This window comes from Acartia tonsa, chromosome 15 (genome assembly GCF_053477335.1).
Source record: "Acartia tonsa isolate MP-2025a chromosome 15, ASM5347733v1, whole genome shotgun sequence".
In the NCBI taxonomy this organism is placed as follows: domain Eukaryota; kingdom Metazoa; phylum Arthropoda; class Copepoda; order Calanoida; family Acartiidae; genus Acartia; species Acartia tonsa.
The window spans coordinates 11,082,095-11,105,015 of record NC_137274.1 but is presented as its reverse complement, the minus strand read 5'-3'; the positions used below and the strand labels follow the sequence as shown (position 1 = coordinate 11,105,015).

Sequence of the window (22,921 nt, the reverse complement as noted above, 5' to 3'; positions counted from 1 at the left end):
TTTGGGTACTAGTATAATTTACAAAACTTTGGGTACCAGTATAATTTACAATACTTTGGGTACCAGTATAATTTACAATACTTTGGGTACCAGTATAATTTACAATACTTTGGGTACAAGCATAATTTACAATACTTTGGGTACTAGTATAATTTACAAAACTTTGGGTACCAGTATAATTTACAATACTTTGGGTACCAGTATAATTTACAAAACTTTGGGTACCAGTATAATTTACAAAACTTTGGGTACCAGTATAATTTACAATACTTTGGGTACCAGTATAATTTACAATACTTTGGGTACCAGTATAATTTACAAAACTTTGGGTACCAGTATAATTTACAATACTTTGGGTACTAGTATAATTTACAATACTTTGGGTACCAGTATAATTTACAATACTTTGGGTACTAGTATAATTTACAATACTTTGGGTACCAGTATAATTTACAATACTTTGGGTACCAGTATAATTTACAATACTTTGGGTACTAGTATAATTTACAATACTTTGGGTACCAGTATAATTTACAAAACTTTGGGTACCAGTATAATTTACAATACTTTGGGTACCAGTATAATTTACAATACTTTGGGTACTAGTATAATTTACAATACTTTGGGTACCAGCATGATTACAAAACTTTGGGTACCAGAATAACAACTTTGGGTACCAGCATAATTTATAGACCCCAATCTCCCCTCCCTCCCTCCCTGTATTTTGAAAGTTTCTAATAACTGTATTTCCTAATCACAATTACCTTGTGGCCGACTCTCAATTGGGACAATTAAAATCAACCAATGGTGTCGGGTATATTGACACAGCCAAGTAGCAGAAAATAATTTGCTAGCAGACGAGAAAGGTCATTGGAAAAGGGAGGGGGGGAAGGTAGTTATCTGTATATACATCTATACTATAGACCTGTAAATAGATAGATAGAAACATAGATAGATAAATAGATAGATAGATAGATAGATAGATAGATAGATAGATAGATAGATAGATAGATAGATAAATAGATAGATAGATAGATAGATAGATAGATAGATAAATAGATAGATACATAGATTGATAGATATATAATGAAAGAGATAGATAGATAGATCTGTTGTTTTAGGCATGGGCGGAATATTCGGCGGGCCATCCACAAATCAGCTGGCGGAGGCGGAGCAGAACGAGTCCCGCCGTCTCGCCATCGCCGAGGACATCCTACTCCCTCTCCTTGACACAATGGTTGGCAATTATGAATCTGCCGACGACAAGTAAGACCAATTTATAAAACTTTGGGTACCAATTAATAAAGCTTTGGGTACCAGTTTATAAAACTTTGGATACCAGTTTATAAAACTTTGGGTAAAAGTTTATAAAACTTTGAGTACCAGTTTATAAAACTTTGGGTACCAGTTTATAAAACTTTGGGTACCAGTTTTTAAAACTTTGGGTACCAGTTTTTAAAACTTTGGGTACCAGTTTATAAAAATTTGGGTACCAGTTTATAAAACTTTGGGTACCAGTCTTTAATTATGAATCTGCTGACGAAAAGTAAGCCATGCCACGACCTAGCGACAGGCCGACGGACAAAATAATGTATATAGACTGGATGCGCAAAGGTGTTATGAATCTTCACCAAAAATTTCAGCTTTTATCTTTAATAGAAGCAGTAAAAAGTGACAGACGGACGGACAGACAGTGAAATTATGATTGGTCAAACGGACTAAGTGAGTTATGGGTCAAGTGATTCAGTTCAGTCGCGTCTCTCTTTTGGACTGTGGAGTCCAGAGAATACGGCCACCCTGCTCCTCCATGAATTCCTTTTTTTGGCAAGTGCTTCAGCTTTTCCCCATGTTAATTTCAAATTAAAGAGGTCCTTTTCAGTGCTCCGCCTCCAGGTCATTTTTGGTTGTCCCCGTTTACGTTTACCAGTGGTGGGGTTCCATTTTAAGCACTTTTTTGGAAACCTATTTTGTTCCATTCTGAGCACATGTCCTAGCCATCTTAGTCTTTTAAATTTCACTTCTGCTTCAATACTATTGCACTTGGTCTTAGCATACAGCTCAATGTTTGATATTTTGTTTGGCCAGAATATTTTGCAAATTCTTCTTAGGCAGCTATTGTGAAATGCATTAAGTTGATTTGTTTCAGTTTTCACAGTTCTCCAGCATTCAGCTCCATAAAGAAGAACTGATTTTACATTACTGTTGTAAAGTCTGATTTTTGTTTTCAGAGCAAGTTTCTTTGAATTCCAAACGTTGTGTAGACTGTTGAAAGCAACCCTAGCCTTATCAATCCTGGTTTTAATATCAGCTTTTGAGCCATTTTCACTGCTGATAACACTCCCCAAATAGGTGAATTTGTTGCTTTGTTTCAATTGTTCACCATTTATTGTTATAGTTTGATCAGGGTTTGTAGGTATATTCATAATTTCAGTCTTCTTGACATTAACAAAGAGCCCGACTTGTCCTGCGTATTTGACTAGTCTATCTGTCTTAGCTTGTAGATGTTTAATTGTTTCTGAAATCAGTGCCAGATCATCAGCAAAGTCCAGATCTTCTAGGTGTCCTAGTATGCCCAGCTGGAGACCACGTTTTTTGTCCTCTGTGGTTTTCTTCATCACCCAGTCTATGACCAATATAAATAGAATAGGTGATAAAATGCATCCCTGTCTAACTCCAGTGCTTATTTTAAAGAAATCAGATGTCTTATTGTTTCCAACTGAAACACAGGCTTGGAAGTTGTCATAAAATTTAGTTATCATAATTATCATCTTTTCAGGTATACCATAACTTCTTAGTATTTTCCAGAGTGTTTGTCTGTGTATGGAGTCAAAGGCCTTAGAGAAATCAACAAAATTTACATGGAGTGGCTTGTTAAATTCAACACATTGTTCAATAACTGTCCTAAGGGTGAAAATTTGGTCAACGCAGCCTCTTCCAGCACGGAACCCAGCTTGTTCTTCTCTTAGTTTATTGTCAATTTTCTCATCAATTCTGTTTAAAATAACTTTACATAGGACCTTGCTTGGGATAGAAAGCAGCATAATTCCTCTCCAATTATCACAATTGTTCAAATCTCCCTTCTTAGGTAGTTTTATGATTATACCTTTAGACCAGTCAGTTGGTATCTTTTCTTGTCTCCAAATTTTATCAAAGAGATCAGTCAGAGTCCTAGCAGAAAGATCTATGTCTGCCTTAAGCATTTCAGCAGTTATCAAGTCAGGTCCAGGTGCTTTGTCGTTCTTTAGACTATGTATAGCAGCTTTAACTTCTTGAATAGTTGGTGGTCTTGTGTCTATGTCTATTTCATGTCCTGGTTCTGGTTCAGCAGTAATTTCAGGTTCAGGTCTGTTCAACACTTCTTCAAAATGCGATTTCCACCTTTCAGCAACTTCTTTTTCTGTAGTGAGTAATTTACCATCTTTAGCCTTGATAGTTTCACCAATCTTTTTGTTATATTTGCCACTTAATTGCTTGGTTATGTTGTATACTGTTTTCATGTTACCGAAGTCAGCTGCTCTCTGGGCCTTTTCAGCCAGATTGTCAATGTAATCTCTCTTGTCTTTCCTTGTGCGCTTTTTGACTTCTTTGTCTTTAGCAGTATATTCAGCTCTTAAATTGCCCATGTCAGCCAAATGTTGAGCATTATGAATTTTGTTTTTAAGATTCTTTCTCTCTTCTATTTTGTTCCATGTTTCTTCAGAGATCCAGTCCTTTTTCTCTGGTTTCTTGTGTCCTAGGATTTCCTTAGCAGTAGATTGAAAGTTTTCTTTAATTGAAGTCCATGTGATCTCAGTCTCGTCATTTAGGTCCTCTAAGACTTGAAATCTATTTCTGAGTTTTAAGACAAATTCATTCTTTATCACTGGGTCCTTTAATCTTGAAGAATCATATTGTCTGCTAATCTCACTCTTTTTATCATGGCCAGTACGCTTCAGCTTTAATTTAATCTTACTGACAACTAGTTCATGGTCACTGAATATGTCGGCTCCTCTATAGCTCCTACAGTCTTGCATTGATTTGACCCATTTTCTATTGATCATAATATGGTCAATCATGTTTCTTGTTTGTCCATCAGGTGTTGTCCAGGTATATTTGTGAATGTTTTTGTGTTGGAATAATGTACCTCCTACGACCATATCATTATTTAAACAGAATTCAAGTAAAAGTTCTCCATTTTCATTTCTTGTACCTATGCCAAAGTGTCCCATTGCATTTTCCACTCCAGTCCTGTCAGTTCCTACTTTAGCATTCATATCTCCAAGAACTAGACACATGTCATGTTTGGGTACTGAGTTTCTGATTGATTGCAGTTGACCATAAAACTCTTGTTTTACTTCTTCACTTTTGTCATTTGTTGGGGCATAGCATTGGATAAGGGTCAACTTGCAGTGCCTTGATTGGAATCTAGCCTTAATTATTCTGTCTGATATAGGTTTCCAGTCTATTAGTGAATTGACATGTCGTTTTTGGATAATTATAGCAACCCCATACATATGTTGACTTTCATGACCAGAATAAAGTATTAGGTGGCCATCTTTGGTTGTGGTTTGTCCTTGTCCTGTCCATCTACATTCTGCAATTCCAAGTATTCCGATATTGTAACTTGTCATTTCTTTAACTACTTGGGCTGTTTTAGTTGACTCATACATTGTTCTAACATTCCAGGTTCCTATCTTACAGCTTTGCTTAGAACTTATTGGTCCTGTCATCAAGTTGATAGCTTCCTTTCGGGTTTCACCATCATCTTTCATATTCTCAGTAAACTGAGCATCAGTTCCAACAGTGATTACAGCTGATAAATTCTTGTTTCCCCCATAGATAGTGTTACGGAGTTACGGATGGACAGACAGACAGACAGACAGACAGACAGTGCAAACAGGCAATCAGTTCATAACCGAATGGAATATATACTATGTTTGTTGTAGAGTAAAAGATTAGGGTGGCAACATCCCTTAAGGGGCGATTCGTCTTATTTTGAAAATGGCTTTTAATTTCTCATTTTAGATTAGGTTAGGTGATTGCCCCGCAGGGTTAGAGCCTCCAGCAGGGGCTAGAAATAGGAGTAAAGCTACTGTAAAAATACGAAGAAACGCCCCTTTTAAGGGGCGTTGCTACGAAAGGGACTATACCCAAAGATTAGCCTGATTTATAGAGTAGATGCGTATTGTTCAGTAAGATCTTGGGTTAATTATCCTTCAAATTTCGATCTGTTAATAGATATTTCTCGCATCGTATTATAAACAGCTTTCCGCGGATATAGAATGTACAATTATAAGATTAAAACCAGTTTATTTATTCGCAGAAAGCTGGATATAATACGATGCTAGATATATTTTTCGTATGGATAAGAGATCTTTCTCGTATTCATTCGAATCCGGTGGATAGGTACCGGTTCTCATCCATACGAAAAAACTATGTCTAGCACCGAATTATATCCAGCTTTCTATACAATCTTAAGATTAAAACCAGTTTTTAGCCGGTGCCTTCGGCACCTCGGGGCTAAAAAAACTAGTTTTAATCTTATAATTGTACATTCTATATCCGCGGAAAGCTGTTTATAATACGATGCGAGAAATAACTATTAAGTTTTAACATTGGTTTAAAAAGTAAAATTTTTTATTTTATTAGTTTATTTATAGATCGAATTTATGTTTTTTTAGAATGAAAGATATTTTCAACAAAGCATAAAGGTTTTTTTATTTTAAGATTAAGGTTAAACAAAAATACAAAGTTGAAATAAATGAAAAAAAGAGTAGCATTTTATTAATGAAATAGTTTGCTATTCAGCTTTCCGCGGATAAAAAATGCACAATTATAAGATTAAAACCATTTTTTAGCCCCAAGATTCTGAAGGCACGGGCTAAAAAAACCGTTTTAATCTTATGTTTATACATTTTTGTATTCGTAGAAAACTGGATATAATACGATGCTAGACATAACTTTTTCGTATGGATGAGAACCGGTTCTTATCCACCGGATTAGAATGAATACAAGATAGTTATTTAATTTATTTTTCAGGGGAGCTACCCTTTGTTCTGCATTTGCTACAGTTCTGGTCAAATCTTTCAACATCAGATCATCGCAGGAAAAGCAATTTTGTTAAAAAAGGGGAGGGGGGGGGGTGAAAAATAATAACACTTTTTATAAAGTGGGGGGGGGGGATATAAAATATCTTCAAATCAAGTTAAAGGGGGGGGGGAAGAAATACAAAAACTTCTTCATATCAATGGTGGTGGGGAGGGGGGGGGGGTTGATAAGTGATGACGACGCCCCCTAAATACAGTATACATGACCAGGGATCTAAAGTGATAAGACAATGGCCGATAAATTTATGTACATTCCCAATGATGATACACAAAATATACCCTTCTGTAGATTAAAATTACTTTTTGAAACGTTTGGACACCAAACTTAATGAACCAACCGATTAAGTCCTCAAGTTGTGAAGCCAACAAATAAGAAAACGTTATTATAAAACCTTTGTTCCCAAAGTTTTATGACATCGTTTTCTTATTCGTTAGCTTAACAACTTAGGGGACTTTTATTGAATTTTGGTTGGTTGATTTATTAAGTTGTGTGTGCAAACGTTTCAATCACTAACTATAATTTAAAGAAGGGGATAATTTTGTCTATCGTCATTAGGGATGTACATCAATTAATCGGCCATTGTCTTATCCCTTTAGATCCCTGGTTTATATTACTTATAGCAGAAGATTTGGATTTCATCAGTGGTGTAAGGATTTTCAAAAAATATAAAAACTTTGGGTACCAGTTTATAAAACTTTGGGTACCAGTTTAAAAAACGTTGGGTACCAGTTTATAAATCTTAGGGTACCAATTTATAATACTTTGGGTACCAATTTAACTTAGGGTAACAGTTTATGATACTTTGAAACCAGTTTATAATACTTTGGGTACCATTTAATAAAACTTTGGGTACTAATTTATGTACATGACAACATTTTGCTTTGGATACTTCAGGGGTTGGCCAGCATCGAGAAGATACCTATGTTTGTGTCAAAGGAATGGATATAGAATATACGTGGATATTATGACTAGGGTAGGGCCGGATATCCGGCCATTTTCAATATCCGGCCGGATACCAGATATCCGGCTGATTTCTAATACCGGATATCCGGTAATTTGCCGGATTTCCGGATTTGGCCAGATATCCGATCGGATATCCGGCATTAGAAATCAGCCGGATATCCGGAATCTGGCCAAATAAGTATTCGGTCCAACCCTAATTATGACTGGAGAAAAATTGTCGTCTATTTAGGTTTCCATTTCGCCTCGCTTTTATTGGTCAGGCCGTGTTTATCTAGTAGGAGGGAGGGGAGTTAAAGGAGAGATTGTTATTTTAGACCGCTACAGAGTTCACTTTATTATATAGAACATGAAAATCTGGTGTAATATTCAAGTAATAATCAACACCATTGGGGGATGTACATTAAATTATTAGCCATTGTCTTATCCCTTAGATCCCTTAGGTTTTATAGATATTTATCGCTGCGTATTATAGACAGCTTATCCGCGGATATGATGCGGATAGTATGGCTGAGAACCGGTTCTAATCCAGCGGAATTAATATATCCATTATGATCAAAGGAGAAGAAAAAAGACAAAATTTTTCAACGGATTTCAAAGAAGGTGACGGTGAAAGGCCACAATTTCTACCTACGACACTATGATCAGGTACAATGAATAATTCCTGTATCAATATGGTACAATTTAGTAATCTGGCCCAGAGAGAGAGAGAGAGGGGACAAAAGGCTGTTTATTACACTAGTCCCTATAGTTTTAAATAACGTTTTCTTATTCATTGGCCTAGCAACTTTGGGGACTTAAGTGAATTGTAATTGGTTGGTTATTTAAGTTGAGTGTTCAAACGTTTTAACCAATAATTTTAAGGGGAAATTTTGTTTATCATATTGGGGATGTACATCAATTTATCGGCCATTTTCTTATCCCTTCTATCCTTATACTAAAGTAACAGGATGTCTGTGTGTTTGTGTGTTTGTTTGTACCGAAGGATCTCGCTAACCGCTGAACCGATCGGGTTCTCCTTAACAGGGTAGCTTCTCATAGGTCCCGGGAAGGTTTATAACTATTTTCTTGGGGGGTGGGACACCCCCAACCCCCCTTCCAAAAAATGGAAAATTTCCCCCCCCAAAAAAATTTTTTTTTTTCTTTTAAAATATAAAATAAGAAATTGGGTTATCAAATTCGACTCTCCCCTCCTCCCGTGCTCCTAGAGGTCTCTAGGGGCTTAGCCGCTAGTTAAAGTTATAAAGCTGAACGTTTAAAAGCGAAGCTTTTCTATAATTAGGGTCGGTCCATACTCCTGTCTGAAATGGTTAGCCCTTTTCGTTAATTTAGACAGGTTAGAATTGTCCTATCGATTTCAAACTTTGCATAATGATTCCTATAACAGGTAGGTACGAATTAGAAAGCATAGGAACTCTATAATAATCGTTAACAGAAGGTCTGTAGGTCTATTTAAAAGTAGCTTGTGCAATATTGCCTAAAATTGTGAGTAGGTAGGTAAGCTTCCAGTCAAAAGCGATTATTAAGTCTAACTGTTCTTAATATTGATAAAACGCATATTTTATTACAGATAGACATAATAATCGCTTTTGATTGGAAGCTTACTCACAATTTAACGCAATAAAAGCACAAGCTACTTATCCCTTTATAAAACTTTAGTTACCAATTTTATGAAAACTTTGGGTACCAATTTATAAAGGGGGGGGGGGGGGGGCGTAATGACATTTATTCGTAATCCGTGAGCAAAATGGTCTTAAAACTTAGCTAGACCCTTCAAACTTGGTATATAAGCCTAGTCCTATAGGTATTACATCTAAATGGCAAAAAAATCTAAAAAAATTTATTTTAGGGTTAGGTTAGGTAAGAAAAACCCTGCGGAAATGGGGTTTTTAGGCTTTTTTTGGTCTATTTTGATGTGGACACTTAACTTAAATTGTTTTTTCTTAGGGTTTTAACTTAAATACACTGTATCTATTCATATGGACTTTATTTAAGATGATTCAGCAAGTCGGGGACCGACCCTAGGGGGCTAGGTGGGTGGCCCGCAAGGGTTAAGTGCCTTTTTCCCAATACATATGTTGTAATACATCTAATTATAGGTTTTTTAGGTCAAGGAACTCAAATTTAGAGCTAAATTAAGCATTAGACTAATCTGAAGCTAGCCCCAGCGGGCTAGGTTGGTGGCCCGCAGGGGTTAAGTTCATTTTTTCAATATATATCTTGTTATATATCAAAATATAGGTTTTTTAGGTTAATAAACTCAAATTCTAAGCGAAAATTAGCATTAGACTAACCTGAAGCTAACCCCCCCGGGCTAGGTTGGTTTTCTGCAGGGCTTAAGAGCATTTACCTAACCTAAACTAGAAACTTACTTATATTTTAACATGTTTTTTTATAAACTTTGTCTATTAATGAGGACTTTATTTAAGATAATCCAGCAAGTCGGGAACCGACCCCAGAGGGCTAGGTTGGTGGCCCGCGGGGGTTAAGTGCATTTTTTCCAATATATATCTTGTTATATATCAAAATATAGGTTTTTTAGGTCAAAAAACTTAAATTCTGAGCGAAAATTACCATTAGACTAACCTGAAGCTAACCCCCCCGGGCTAGGTTGGTTTTCTGCAGGGCTTAAGAGCATTTACCTAACCTAACCTAGAAACTTACTTATATTTTTACAGGTTTTTTCTTGAATAAACTGTGTCTATTAATGAGGACTTTATTTAAAATGATCCAGCAAGTCGAGGACCGACTAATCTGAAGTTAGCCCCAGCGGGCTAGGTCGGTGGCCTGCAGGGGTTAAGTGCATTATTTTCCAAAATACATCTTGTGATATATCAAAATATAGGTTTTTAAGGTCAAGAACTCAAATTCAGAGCTAAAATAAGCATTAGAATAATCTGAAGCTAACCCCAGCAGGCTAGGTGGGTGGTCTGCAGGGGTTAAGTGCATTTTCACAATATATATGTTGAGATACAACCAATTATAGGTTTTTTTAGGTCAAAGAACTCAAATTCAGAGCTGAAATAAGCATTAGACTAATCTGAAGCTAACACCAGCGGGCTAGGTGGGTTGCCAACAGGGCTTAAGTACATTTTACCTAACCTAACCTAAAAACTTGCATTTAATATTATTTTTTTAGGTTTTGTTTCTCAAATAAACTGTCCATTCATGTGGATCTTATTTCAGATGATCAAGCAAGTCGAAGACTGACCCCAGCGGGCTAGGTGGGTGGCCCGTAGGGGTTAAATGCATTTTTTTAGAAAAAGTATGTGTTATCATACATCAAATTATAGGTTTTTTAGGTCAAGAAACTCAAATTTACAGCTATTAAAAGGATCAGACTAATCTGAAGCTAGCCCCAGCGGGCTAGGTGGATTGCCTGCAAGTCCTAAGTGCATTTTACCTAACCTAACCTGGAACCTTACTTTTTTTTAGGGTTTTTTTCTGGAATAAACTGTGACTATTTATGAGAAAATTATTTAAGATGATCAAGCAAGTTGGGGACCGACCCCAGCAGGCTAGGTGGGTGGCCCGCAGGGGTTAAGTGCATTTTTAAAAAGTATGTGCTGTCAAAACCTAGAATGTTACTTTTTTGAAGTTTTTTTAATTGAATAAACTGTTTATGAGAACATTATTTGAGATGATCTAGCAAGTCGGGGACTGACCCAGGCGGGCTAGGTTTTACTTAGATACACAGTGTTCAGTCCTAAAGCCATCATTTAAAAGATTCTTCATACAGGAGGCTGATCCAAGGAGGTCCCCAACTTGCTGGATCATCTAAAAAAATTTCCTCATTCATAGACACAGTTCATTCAAGGAAAAAACCAAAAAAATAAGTAAGTTTCTAGGTTAGGTTAGGTAAAATGCACTTAAGCCCTGCAGAAGATCTACCTAGCCCGCGGGGGTTAGCTTCAGGTAAGACTTATGCTTATTTTAGCTCTGAATTTGAGTTTCTTGACCTTAAAAACCTATATTTTGATATATAACAAGATATATATTAGAAAATAATGCATTTAACCCCTGCGGGCCACCGACCTAGCCCGCTGGGGCTAGCTTCAGATTAGTCTTGTGCTAATTCTAGCTCTAAATTTGAGTTAACTGACCTAAAAAAACTTATAATTAGATGTATAACAACATATATATTGGGAAAAATGCACTTAACCCCTGCGGGCCACCAACCTAACCTGCTGGGGTCGGTTCCCGACTTGCTGGATTATCTTAAATAAAGTCCTCATTAATAGACAAAGTTTATTCAAGAAAAAACATGTAAAAATATAAGTAAGTTTATAGGTTAGGTTATGTAAATGCTCTTAAGCCCTGCAGAAAACCAACCTAGCCCGGGGGGGTTAGCTTCAGGTTAGTCTAATGTTAATTTTTGTTCAGAATTTGAGTTTCTTGACCTAAAAAAACTATATTTTGATATATAACAAGATATATATTGGAAAAAATGAACTTAACCCCTGCGGGCCACCAACCTAGCCCGCTGGGGCTAGCTTCAGATTAGTCTAATGCTTATTTTAGCTCTAAATTTGAGTTCCTTTACCTAAAAAACCTATAATTAGATGTATTACAACATATGTATTGGGAAAAAGGCACTTAACCCCTGCGGGCCACCCACCTAGCCCCCTGGGGTCGGTCCCCGACTTGCTGAATCATCTTAAATAATGTCCATATGAATAGATACAGTGTATTTAAGTTAAAACCCTAAAAAAACAATTTAGGGTAAGTTTCCACATCAAAATCGACCAAAAAAAGCCTAAAAACCCCATTTCCGCAGGGTTTTTCTTACCTAACCTAACCTTAAAATAAAAAATTTTGGATTTTTTTGCCATTTAGATGTAATACCTATAGGACTAGGCTTATATACCAAGTTTGAAGGGTCTAGCTAAATTTTAAGACCATTTTGCTCACGGATTACGAATAAATGTCATTACGCCCCCCCCCCCCCCCTTTGTAGTTGAGTTACTGCCACTACAGCAAGGAGGTGATCTGGGGGATAGGGCCGCAGGGGTACAGGTGCTCCTCATGCGACTATGACGTCTACAAGAAGTATATCACCCTCGTGGAGGAGGTGTGCTCCGGCCCAACACAGGTATCAAATTTTTAACTACAGGTTACGCCCCCCCTGGAGGCCTCTAGGGGCACTTGAGGAGGGGGAAGTTTAATTTTTAAATTTAGACCCTCCACCAAAATAGTTATTAACCTTCCCAGAACCTATGAGAAGCTACAATGTTAAAAAGAACCACATGCAGGCTGGCCACAAACATGCTATTTCCACTATTTCCGCTATTTTCACTATTTTTGCATGCTATGCATACTATTCCAAAAAATTATGCTATTTCCACTATTTTCCAAAAACTGCATACTGTTTTCCACTATTTATTTGTATGTCAGATAAATCTTCAAATTTTAGGTAATTAAAACGAACTGATTTTTTTAGATCATGAAAAGAAAGCAAAGTAGCGGGTTTTATCGCATTTTCACAGTATCTTTTTTCCTATTTCTAGCCCCTGCGGGGCAATCATTGCCACTTACCTAACCTAAAATAACTTATTAAATGCTACTGTGAAAATACGGCAAACTCGCTACTTTGTTTTCAATTTTTTTAGAAATGTTTCTAGAAGTATTGTACCTTTTTTGAAAGTTATTGGTATTTCAACATTAAATGTAAAGATATCTCCTTTTAAATTTTAATAGCATTGAGGAGTACTTTTATTATTAAATGATCCTATAGGTAACTGAGGTTTATGATCTCTTAACTAATATAAATCCTCTGTAATTTATATAATAACCAAATATAATTTTGTTACACTAGGACAAGAAGAAGAGAAACCGGACCTCAATTAATTTTCTGGGAGGGCTGCATGTGAAGGGCATCGCAGAGGTTGGCAGGATCATGTCCAAGGATCAATTACAGGTAGGCCAGAATATTAAGTTAGACACCTGCAACAGGCGTACTGTCTTGAAAACAACGGTTAACTGTAAAACATTATCTAAAAAATATGTGATAGGTACCTTTTATTCAAATAAAATAACTGTTACAAACATGAATAGCTTATCAAAGTAAAAGAATAGAGGGGGGAGGGTTTAAAGTAACTGTATGTTCACAGGGTGCAACTTTAAATTGGGTCTTTGAATATTAGCCAATAGCATCAGAAATATTAACACAGCCAAGTCGCCAAGCCAAGAAAGAGCTGAAAGTAATTTGCGGACGAAAAAGGTCTCCAGCACTGAAACGAGGTAGTTGTCTGGGTTATACATCTATACCAAACATTTATGAATAGCGGTCACTATATCTCTTTGGTAGTTAAGATAGCGACCATTTTATGTTTTGTTTGTAGAATCAAAAAAAATAAAGTACTAGGACAAATGAAAATTTAAACTTACAGATCTACATTATTTAGGTTTAGAAAAGCTTTTTAAAACAAAATTGCATTTTTTATTTATAACTTGCCATCAAATGGATTAAAAACATGCCTCATAAAATATACTAGTATTAAAATCCCTTAGAATGAGAGGATATTTAATTTAAACTAGGGGGGGGGGGTTGAGATGAAATACCTATTTTTTGCACCACATGATTGGTCCATTTCAGCGGCAAATTCAGAAATTTTGAGAAGATGACACATGATTGATTCATATTGCGCCAAATTAAGAAATTTTTACAAGAAGACTTGTAATTGGTCCATTTTAGCGGTAAATTCAGAAATTTTAACAAGAAGACATGTGGTTGGTTCATTTTAAAGAGACACATGATTGGTTCATTTCAGTGCCATTTTTTACAAGGACACTCATGATTGGTTCATTATAGCGTCAAATCCAGAGATTTTAACAAGAAGACATGATTTTTCCATTTTAGCAGCAGAGATTTTGACAAGGAGACACATGGTTGGTCAATTTTAGCGCCAAATTCAGAAATTTAAACATGGAGACACATGATTGGTCCATTTTGGCGGCAAATTCAACACTGTTCATTGTAGGTGCTCGGTGTGGAGAGTGGAAGAAAGACTAGCTCTGTGTCTCCCTCCCCAAGTATCAGAGGACCTGCAGACCTCACCTCATTTAGGAACACAGTTTTACTTTACTACAATCTTTGGATCTACTGCAGTTCATGGTAAAATATTGCTGGTAACGATTGCTTCCTGTTTCCTGGCAATATTAGAAGATTCCTGGATCTAGCATAACAAGAAATATTTCTGGAGCTACCAATGTTTAACTTTCCTGGTTGCTGGCAATTTATGCATATTCCTGGCCACTGGCATGTTTGAAATATTCCTGTTAAAAAGCAATATTTCCCTTTTTAATTCCCATTTCCCTTTTATTACACTTACCCCACAATTAGAGGTTGATAAGATTCACTCTACTTGAAGTGGCTTTTTTGGCATGGTTGTCTGATGTGGTAGGGGTTGGGAGGGTAGTGGTGTTTCTCTGTACTAATTGGGGGAGTTAGGATAAGGTATAAATTTTGCTCTGTTCTACAATAATTCATAGTAAATTAAAAACCTTAAACTGATCAAATGTAAATAATGAATTAGAGAGAGAGGGGGTGGGGGTGAGACAAGACAAATATGTTAAATATTCCGTATTTCTGATTTTTATCAACAGTTAATAATACAACGTTTACGTAGGCGTAAAAAGTAACAATATAAAAGTAGTCAGGAAAAACTTTAAGGGTAATAGGTCCTGGGAAGGTTTTTAACTGTTTTAGTTGATTTGAGGGTATCATCCACAATCCTTCTAAGATAAACCGCCACAAGAAAAAAATATTATACTTTATCGGTTTATCGTTTAGCAAGATCCCTCTGTGCACACAGACAGTCAAACACACATACAAACGGAAACTTTGTTACTTATAAATAAGTATGAAACTCATTATGAAATTGTAACTTACTTTTCCTAAATATTTTGCTTTAAATTAAAATCCTTCGCTACTTTATATTGTAGATTATAGCAGTTGCACCCCTAGCTAGGGCCTAGCATCATGAAGCTCCGTTTTTAAATTGGAAGAAATTGGGCAGAAAATAGCTTAAACAATAGCCTAAAATCATCATGGGACCTTGTGAAGCTTCTCTAAAATGAAGAACTCAATCGAATCAGTGGTTAGAGAGGTCCTTATTGAGAAACAAACAAATATTGCTATATTGTCAACCTTGCCTACTTGAGTTTACAAGCATAAAAGGAGGGAAGAGAATTTGAATTTAAAAAACCCGCCAAAAGTATCAGAGATTCAGGACATAAATTTAAAAATGGGTAACCAATTAGCTTTATTGTCCAGAGGTAACTTTATCTTAACTCAATTACCCACCAATTAAAACCCCATATTTTATAAGACGAAATTAAGATTCAATTTACTAATTCGTAACAATAACGAGTATTATTATAAAATTAAAGATACGGGATTGGTTGTGAGGTCGTTGGGATGCCATTCAAATTTTGGCGCGCAAGTGTTAAAACTTCTCTTCTCCTCCCCCCACCTCCCCCCCCCCCCAACTAAACCATCAAACCTGGCCACAGCACTTTTTTATAATTAGGTTAGTTTAGGTTACAGGGGCTAGTATTAAGTTTTGCATTCCATAGGCGCTCAAAATCGTTGGTTTTACTGTTTGATTTCAGAGTCTCACTTAGAAAAAATTAATTTATTAATTAATATGTTTAAAATTACGAATGTATCTCCCCTTTATATTTTATTAGAAAAATATAGAGGACTGCCCAAATTTTGGCGCGAAAGTGGATATTAAGATAGAAACAGTTAAATTTAAAGGTAAAGACCCCACTCTCTTAAATCCTTCCCCCACCTCTATTAGGAATGCACATAAAATAATTGAAATTACTGTCCCTTTTTAATTGTTGCTGTTTACCCCCTAATAAATTGTGAAAAAGGGTATGGGGTAAAAACTCCTGTAAGCCAGTAATCTTCTGTCATTGCTGGTAACTTGGAAAATTTGCAGATTGCCAGCTAACAGGATCCTAGGATTTAGTGGAATTTGCGTGCTGCTGGATCCAGGAATCTTGTAATATTGCCAGGAACCAGGAAGCATTCGTTACCAGCAATATTTTACCATGAACTGCAGTAGATCCCAATCTTTATATGTTAAGCTACTCTATAATTAAAAACTAGCGGCTACGCCCCTAGCGGCCTCTAGTGGTACTTTAAATGTTTTTTTATATTTAAAATATGGCTATGTTGCTTTTGGCGTTTATGTTGCGTTGAACTATCTTTCTGAAATCGAGAATTAAAAAAAGATTGATTTCTCTAGGGAGGGTGGTGGTACCCTCCCCCAAAATAGTTATAAACCTTCCCGGGAGCTATGAGAATCTACCCTGTTAAGGAGAACCTGATCGGTTATGCAGTTAGCGAGATCCTTCGGTACAAACACACACTGACACACAAACATCCTGTTACTTTAGTATAAGGATTACAGCTGTGTTTTTTGTTAAAACACTATTTTCTTATGTGCTGTTTAAGATAGAAGACTGCATATACCACCACCCTTCCAAGAAAAATTGTCCCCTAGAAATAAATGATCACCCTCCAACAAATTTAAAAACTTTTTCTTTCTAAAACTACAATCGATATCCCCCCATCCTTAAGTGCATCTAGTTGTAGCCATGATTCTCTGAAGTTAGGACTCTACACGGAGACTGCATCTAGTAGAGGCCTCTAGGGGCGTAACCGTTGGTTCCTAAATAGGACTGTCGGTGCAGTTGGTTTGTCTTTTGTTTGTCTGTCTGTCTGTCTGTTTGTATGTTTGTCTATGTGTCCATCTGTCTGTTTGTCTGTCTTTCTGTTTGTCAATCCGTCCATCTGTCTGAATCTGTCTGTCTGTTCGGCTGTCTGTCCATCTGTCTGTCCATCTGTCTGTCCATCTGTCTGTTTGTCTGTCTGTCTGTCAGTCTGTCTGTCTGTATGTTTGTCTGTCCGTCTGTCTGTAGAAATATAACAAATAGAAATAAAACTGTTGTTGCAGAAGTTACACCTCTGATGTTGGTCTCTCCCCCTCCTGTGGTGGTGAGGACCAGACAGATGTGGATACACCATCTAGTGGCGCTAGGAATGGATATATAATATACGTGGATTTTTATAAATTGGTACCCAAAGTTTTATAAACTTGTACTAAAAGATTTATAAACTGGTACCTAAAGGTTTATAAACTGGTACACAAAGTTTTATAAACTGGTACCCAAAACTTATTAATTGGTACCCAAAGTTTTATAAACTGGTAAATAAAGTTTTATAAACTGGTGCACAGGGAAAAAATTGTCGTCAATTTCGGTTGCAATTTCTCTCCGTGTTAAACTCTATATTAAATAAATAGTTTGGTTGGGCCGTCTATTCAGTAGGAGGAAAGAGGATGGAATAAAGGGGGAAATCTTTTTTTTTAGCCAGTTTTAGTGTTCACTTAAACCCCGAACCACTTTATTATGCAATGCAATCTACATTTTCCTGGATATTTTGTCTATGGTAGACCATAAGTGTACAGCTTTACAGTACATTGTTTCTATTTGTTAAAGCAACACGTGTGATAAAAGAAAAAGATTCTGTTTAAAGTAAAATGCTTATATTTCAATCAAAATCTATATTTTTGTATTTTTTACCGATCCACTTCATTATGCAAATCAAAAGAAAATCAATGAGAAAACGTTTGTTTTGCCCTTTTCTCCACTTTTTAAAAATAATTCTGATAATATAACAATTTTTTAAGGGATTTATGCATTAATTATAATGAAAAACAGTTTAAGGTAGATTTTATTGATTTTTCTAAATAAGAAATAATTGAAAAAAAGAAATTCTATCCCTATCACTTTAGAGGACAGCTGCCGACCCCCAGTCTTATGGATGAAGCTAAATACATGTAAAAAATATAAATTTGCCTGAAAAGTATACAAAAATGTTTTTTGATGTGTTAAATAAAATCCATTTTAAAATCTTGATTTTGAGGATGATGGCCTTTAAGATGCTCTTACTGGCGGTGATGTTGAGCTAAATGTTATCAAAGTGCATGCTCTTGAAGAAAACTTATATATTGAACTATGGTCCAATTTTTGTAGTCATAGCAGCCTCCAGCCAAGCAATATTAAAAAAGAAAAAAATTGCAATTTTAATTACTAAAATTCATAAAGTAAATAATGTAGTTTTTAGATAATGGTTATATTTCATGTCGAGAGGCTCCACTGGAGGCTGCTATGACTACAAAAAATGGTACACAGGTTAATAGACAAGTTGTTGTAATGGTCATGTACTTAGATAACATTTAGCTCACCTTCACCACCAGTAAGAGCATCTTAAAGGCCATCATCCTCAAAGTCAAGATTTTAAAATGGATTTTTTTAACACATCAAAAAACATTTTTGTATACTTTTCAGGGTAATTTTTATCTTTAACATGTATTTAGCTTCATCTATAAGACTGGGGGTCAGCAGCTGTCCTCTAAAGTGATAAGGATAGAATTTCTTTTTTTCAATTATTTCTTATTTAGAAAAATCATGAAAATTTACCTTAAACTCTTTTTCATTATAATTAATGCATAAATCCCTTAAAAAATTGCTATTTTATCAGAATCATTTTTTACAATTGGAGAAAAGTCCAAAACAAACGTTTTCTCATTGATTTTCTTTTGATTTGCATAATGACGTGGATCGGTAAAAAATAAAAAAATATAGATTTTGATTGAAATATAAGCATTTTACTTTAAAAAGAATCTTTTTCTTTTATCATACGTGTTGCTTTAACAAATAGAAACAATGTACTGTAAAGCTGTACACTTATGGACTACCGTAGACAAAATATCCAGGAAAATGTAGATTGCATAATGAAGTGGTTCGGGGTTTAATTATAGAACATGAAAATCTGATGTAGGATCCAAGTAATGATATATCCATTGTGCTAGGAGGAAAGGGGAGTCTTCCACTCCATCTAGTGTGAAAAAGTTGAACACTGGTACCCCGCCCTCTGGCCCGACTAGCTCAGCTAGCGCGGCGCTACAACATGCTGCACAGGCAACCGAGTTTTTAAATGCTTCAGTATCGCGCATCGCCAATTAATATCCGGTGGGTTAGAACTGTTTCTCTGTAAAATTATATTTGTCATCATATTATATCCGAATATAAAAGTGTACAATCATAATATAAAAAAAAAAAACTATTTTTAGTCTGTGCCTTCGGCATCTTGGGGCTTTAATCTTATAATTTTACATTTTTATATCCATGGAAAGCTGTTTAAAATAACTATTATGAAATATTTAGATAAGAGATAATACCTACAATCCTATAATATAAAGAAGGATTATCTTAATTTTTTTAGCCCTTGAGCAAAAAGAGCAAAAGTTGTTACCTTTTCCATCAAATAAAAATATCTTGTCATTTGTATGGCCCTCAAAAGTGTCTGTGTTTTTGTTGTATCAGTGCATCCAAAGATTTTAATTTTTTCGCTTGAAATTTCCTGTAGATTTGGTTAGTAAGTTTGTATTTTTTTTTTTTTAAATTCTAAAATGTCGTCGTTAATTAGGCAACGCGCACAATGCCGCGCACATAATTTTATCTTGAAAAACCTAAATGTTTAAAAACCCGTCTCTCAGATATTTGGTAGCAGTGATTTAAGTTCCCGCGACAGCTGGATGCGCCCAGAGAAGAGCGCGAGTATTAAACGGTCGGAGAGTGCAAAGGACGGGGCCAAAAGACAGCAGCCGCGGCCGTATCACAGGTAATTGTCTGCAGGAACGGGGGGGGGGGGGGCGGGGTATTCAAATCTTGGCCCAACAACGCGTCATAAGGGGGGGGGGGGGAGTTTGTACACTTACAGAAAATAAAATTTTGACCTGGACGTTTGGGATTATTTTTATAGTTACCAATACATTCTTTTTGTAAAATGTCTCATATGATTTGATCTACCTATAAGACTTTCCTTTTAGGGGCTAGTTGGGTTAAACATCCCCCCCCCCCAAAAAAAAACACTAAAATTATAAGTTCTGAGTTTATTTTTTAAGATATCGAGATGATTTTTTTTAATGTAACCTTTTTTACATAGATGAGTTAATTAGCCATCACATGTTTCAATTTGGGCAGTTTACTTAAGCTCAAAATTTATAAATTTTTGTATTTGGGGAGGGTATTATTACCCTAAAAGCCCCTAGAAGGATAGTACGTAAATGAAATCTGTAGTTATATCAGTTATGTGAATATAGTTTCTAATACAAAAATCAGCTCGATATCCTTAAAGATAAGTTCAGCACTTAAAATTTATGTTTGAGTGAATCTTTATTATTGGAGATGTTCATATATTTATCGTCCATTGTCATATCTCTTTAGATTCCTATATAATATGTAAATTTGTAAAAAAGCATAGTGATCCAAACATGGGGCGTCGTGGTAGTGGGTCACAAATATTTTACGCTACTTACGCCTGTAGGTTTCGTTATTTTCCTAGAATTGTCAAACAGATAGGCGTTCCCTAGTCTCCGAGTTTTACTGATGTAGATGTTTATTTTTAAAAGCAAAGCTTTCCTGTAATTAGGGTTGATCAGTCAGTCTGTAGCGGATAGCTTTTTTCGTTAATTTAGGCAAGTTAGAATTGTCCTATCGATGTCAAGCTTGGCATGAGGATTTCTGTAACAATTAGGTACGATTTAGAAAGCTTAGCAACTCTATAATCGTTACCAGATTGTCCCTACGTCCATTTTAACATTGTTGATTTTTTTTAGAAAGCATAGTGATCCAAGCTTGAGTATGGGTTCTCCAATATTTTCCATCTCTGACACAGCAGCGGCTGCAGGACGGGTCAGCAAGTCTGGCAGCTCCAGTAGCTCCAGCCTTCTCACACTGGAGGCAATCAATCTTTCTGGAGCCAGCACCACCAGCAAAGGAATCCAGGGCAGTGACAAGTCCCTAGAGGCCTCCAGGTACAGTTATATGGATGTTTTCATCCTTGTTTTTTGTTTTTATTGGTGGAAAAGATTGATACCTAAACTTTTTTATCTTTCTCCTATCCTATTTTAGAAAAAAATTTTGTCTGTTGCTTAAAATCTCGCTAACCACGGAACCGATTTGGTTCTCATTTACTGTGTAGCTTCTCATAGGTCCTTTAAAGGTTTATAAATATTTTGGGGAGGGTACCACAACCCTCCTAAGAGAAGCTGTTTATAAAAAAGGGCATTGACAAGCCCCTCGAGGCCATCAGTAGTAGGTTAAGATCTCGCCAACCGCTGAACTGATATGATTCTCCTTGAAAGTGAAGAGTCTATAAGTGCTCAGCCATACTGAAAAAGCAAGTGTTGTATTATAGACAATTTTCTACAAATAGTGAAATAAGAAATCAAAATGTTAATTAGAGTTTTGATAGACGGTTTTTCGGCCCCTAAGGGCTAACATAAATGGTTTTCATCTTAGAATTTTTAATTTTCATATCCATGGAAAGCTGTCTATAATACTATGCGATAAAGAACTTTTATTAGGCTAGTATGTTATTAGAGGAAAGGGGCCTTTTTTACATTTCAAAATTGCATGAAATGAAAAAAAATGTTTGTTGGCAAAAAAAATGTTCCAAATTTTGGAGAAAAAATCTACGAATATGATTTGTTATTTATCGCATCGTATTATAAACAGATTAGTTGGATATAAAAAATGGTTCAATCTTATGATTGTTCATCTTTATATTCGTAGAAAAATTGGATATGATTCGTTGCTATACATAATTTTTCAGTATGGCCGAGATTCGGTTCTAATCCAACGGATATTAATCGGTTTCGAAGCGATACTGGAATAGTTATTTCTCGTATCGTATTATAAACATTATTTCCGCGGATATAGAATGTACAATTATAAGATTAAAACTAGTTTTTTTAGCCCCGTGGTGCCGAAGGCACCGGCTAAAAAAACTAGTTTTAATCTTATGATTTTACATTTCTATATTCGTAGAAAACTGGATATAATACGATGCTTGACATAGTTTTTTCGTATTCATGAGAACCGGTTCCTATCCACCGGATTCAAATGAATACGAGAAAATAACTACTCCCACTTTCGTTTGTCAAAAATCGAACTGATTTAAGTAAGCTTTACATAGTAGGTCATGTGATGGTTTTAGGCCATTCCATTTTCAGTCTAGGCATGGTTTTAAGCTTTTTTAAACCGATTAATATCCTCTGGATTAGAACTGGTTCCCAGCCATAATGAAAAAGCATACATATACCTATTATAGACAATTTTCTAGAAATAGTAAAAAATCATAATATTGATAATTTTTCATTTTTATATCCTCAGATAACTGTTTATAATACGATGTAATAATAGTTAGTTCTCACATCGTATTATAAACGGCTTTCCGCGGATATAGAATGTACAATTATAAGATTAAAAACAGTTTTATTAGCCCCGAGGTGCCAAAGGCACGGGCTTAAAACTGGTTGTAATCTCATGATTGTACATTTTTATATTCGTAGAAAGCTGTATATAATACGATGCTAGACATAGTTTTTTTATGAATGAGAACTGGTTCTTATCAACCGGATTTGAATGAATACGAGAAAGGACTTTATATATATTCGGTTTTATGAAGGAATATTTTTTTACAATAAAAAAAATTTGTTGGCAAAAAATGTTCCAAATTTTGGGAAAAAATCCACGAAAAGGAAAATCTTGTTTGTCTAGGTTGCACAGGTCGGACTCTTTGGACGAGCTGCTGAGCGGCGACGTGGAATGTCCTGACTGGCGGAAAACGCTGCCGCCGGAACGGCTGACCGGCATCCCGAAACGGGAGCAGAAACGGCAGGACGTGATTAATGAGCTGTTCCATACTGAGCGGAATCATGTCCGTAACCTGAGAATTCTGGATAATGTGTTCAGGAAACCTTTACAAGAATCAGGTCCAGAGTTGCCAGCT

General features: G+C 35.8%; 1 protein-coding gene across 1 annotated transcript in view; it reads left to right on the top strand.

Moving 5' to 3' along the window:
- The window catches only part of RhoGEF2 (Rho guanine nucleotide exchange factor 2), a 67,083-nt gene that overhangs the window by 29,049 nt on the left and 15,113 nt on the right, over positions 1 to 22,921 (top strand). Inside the window, exons 19-30 of the mRNA XM_080149620.1 lie at positions 1,122 to 1,266; positions 6,019 to 6,086; positions 6,983 to 7,025; positions 7,611 to 7,695; positions 12,005 to 12,139; positions 12,863 to 12,964; positions 14,028 to 14,113; positions 17,016 to 17,101; positions 18,938 to 19,044; positions 19,623 to 19,747; positions 20,745 to 20,942; positions 22,690 to 22,904. Coding sequence (XP_080005746.1) covers positions 1,122 to 1,266; positions 6,019 to 6,086; positions 6,983 to 7,025; positions 7,611 to 7,695; positions 12,005 to 12,139; positions 12,863 to 12,964; positions 14,028 to 14,113; positions 17,016 to 17,101; positions 18,938 to 19,044; positions 19,623 to 19,747; positions 20,745 to 20,942; positions 22,690 to 22,904 — 1,395 coding nt within the window. The remainder of the gene's footprint in view (positions 1 to 1,121; positions 1,267 to 6,018; positions 6,087 to 6,982; positions 7,026 to 7,610; positions 7,696 to 12,004; positions 12,140 to 12,862; positions 12,965 to 14,027; positions 14,114 to 17,015; positions 17,102 to 18,937; positions 19,045 to 19,622; positions 19,748 to 20,744; positions 20,943 to 22,689; positions 22,905 to 22,921) is intronic.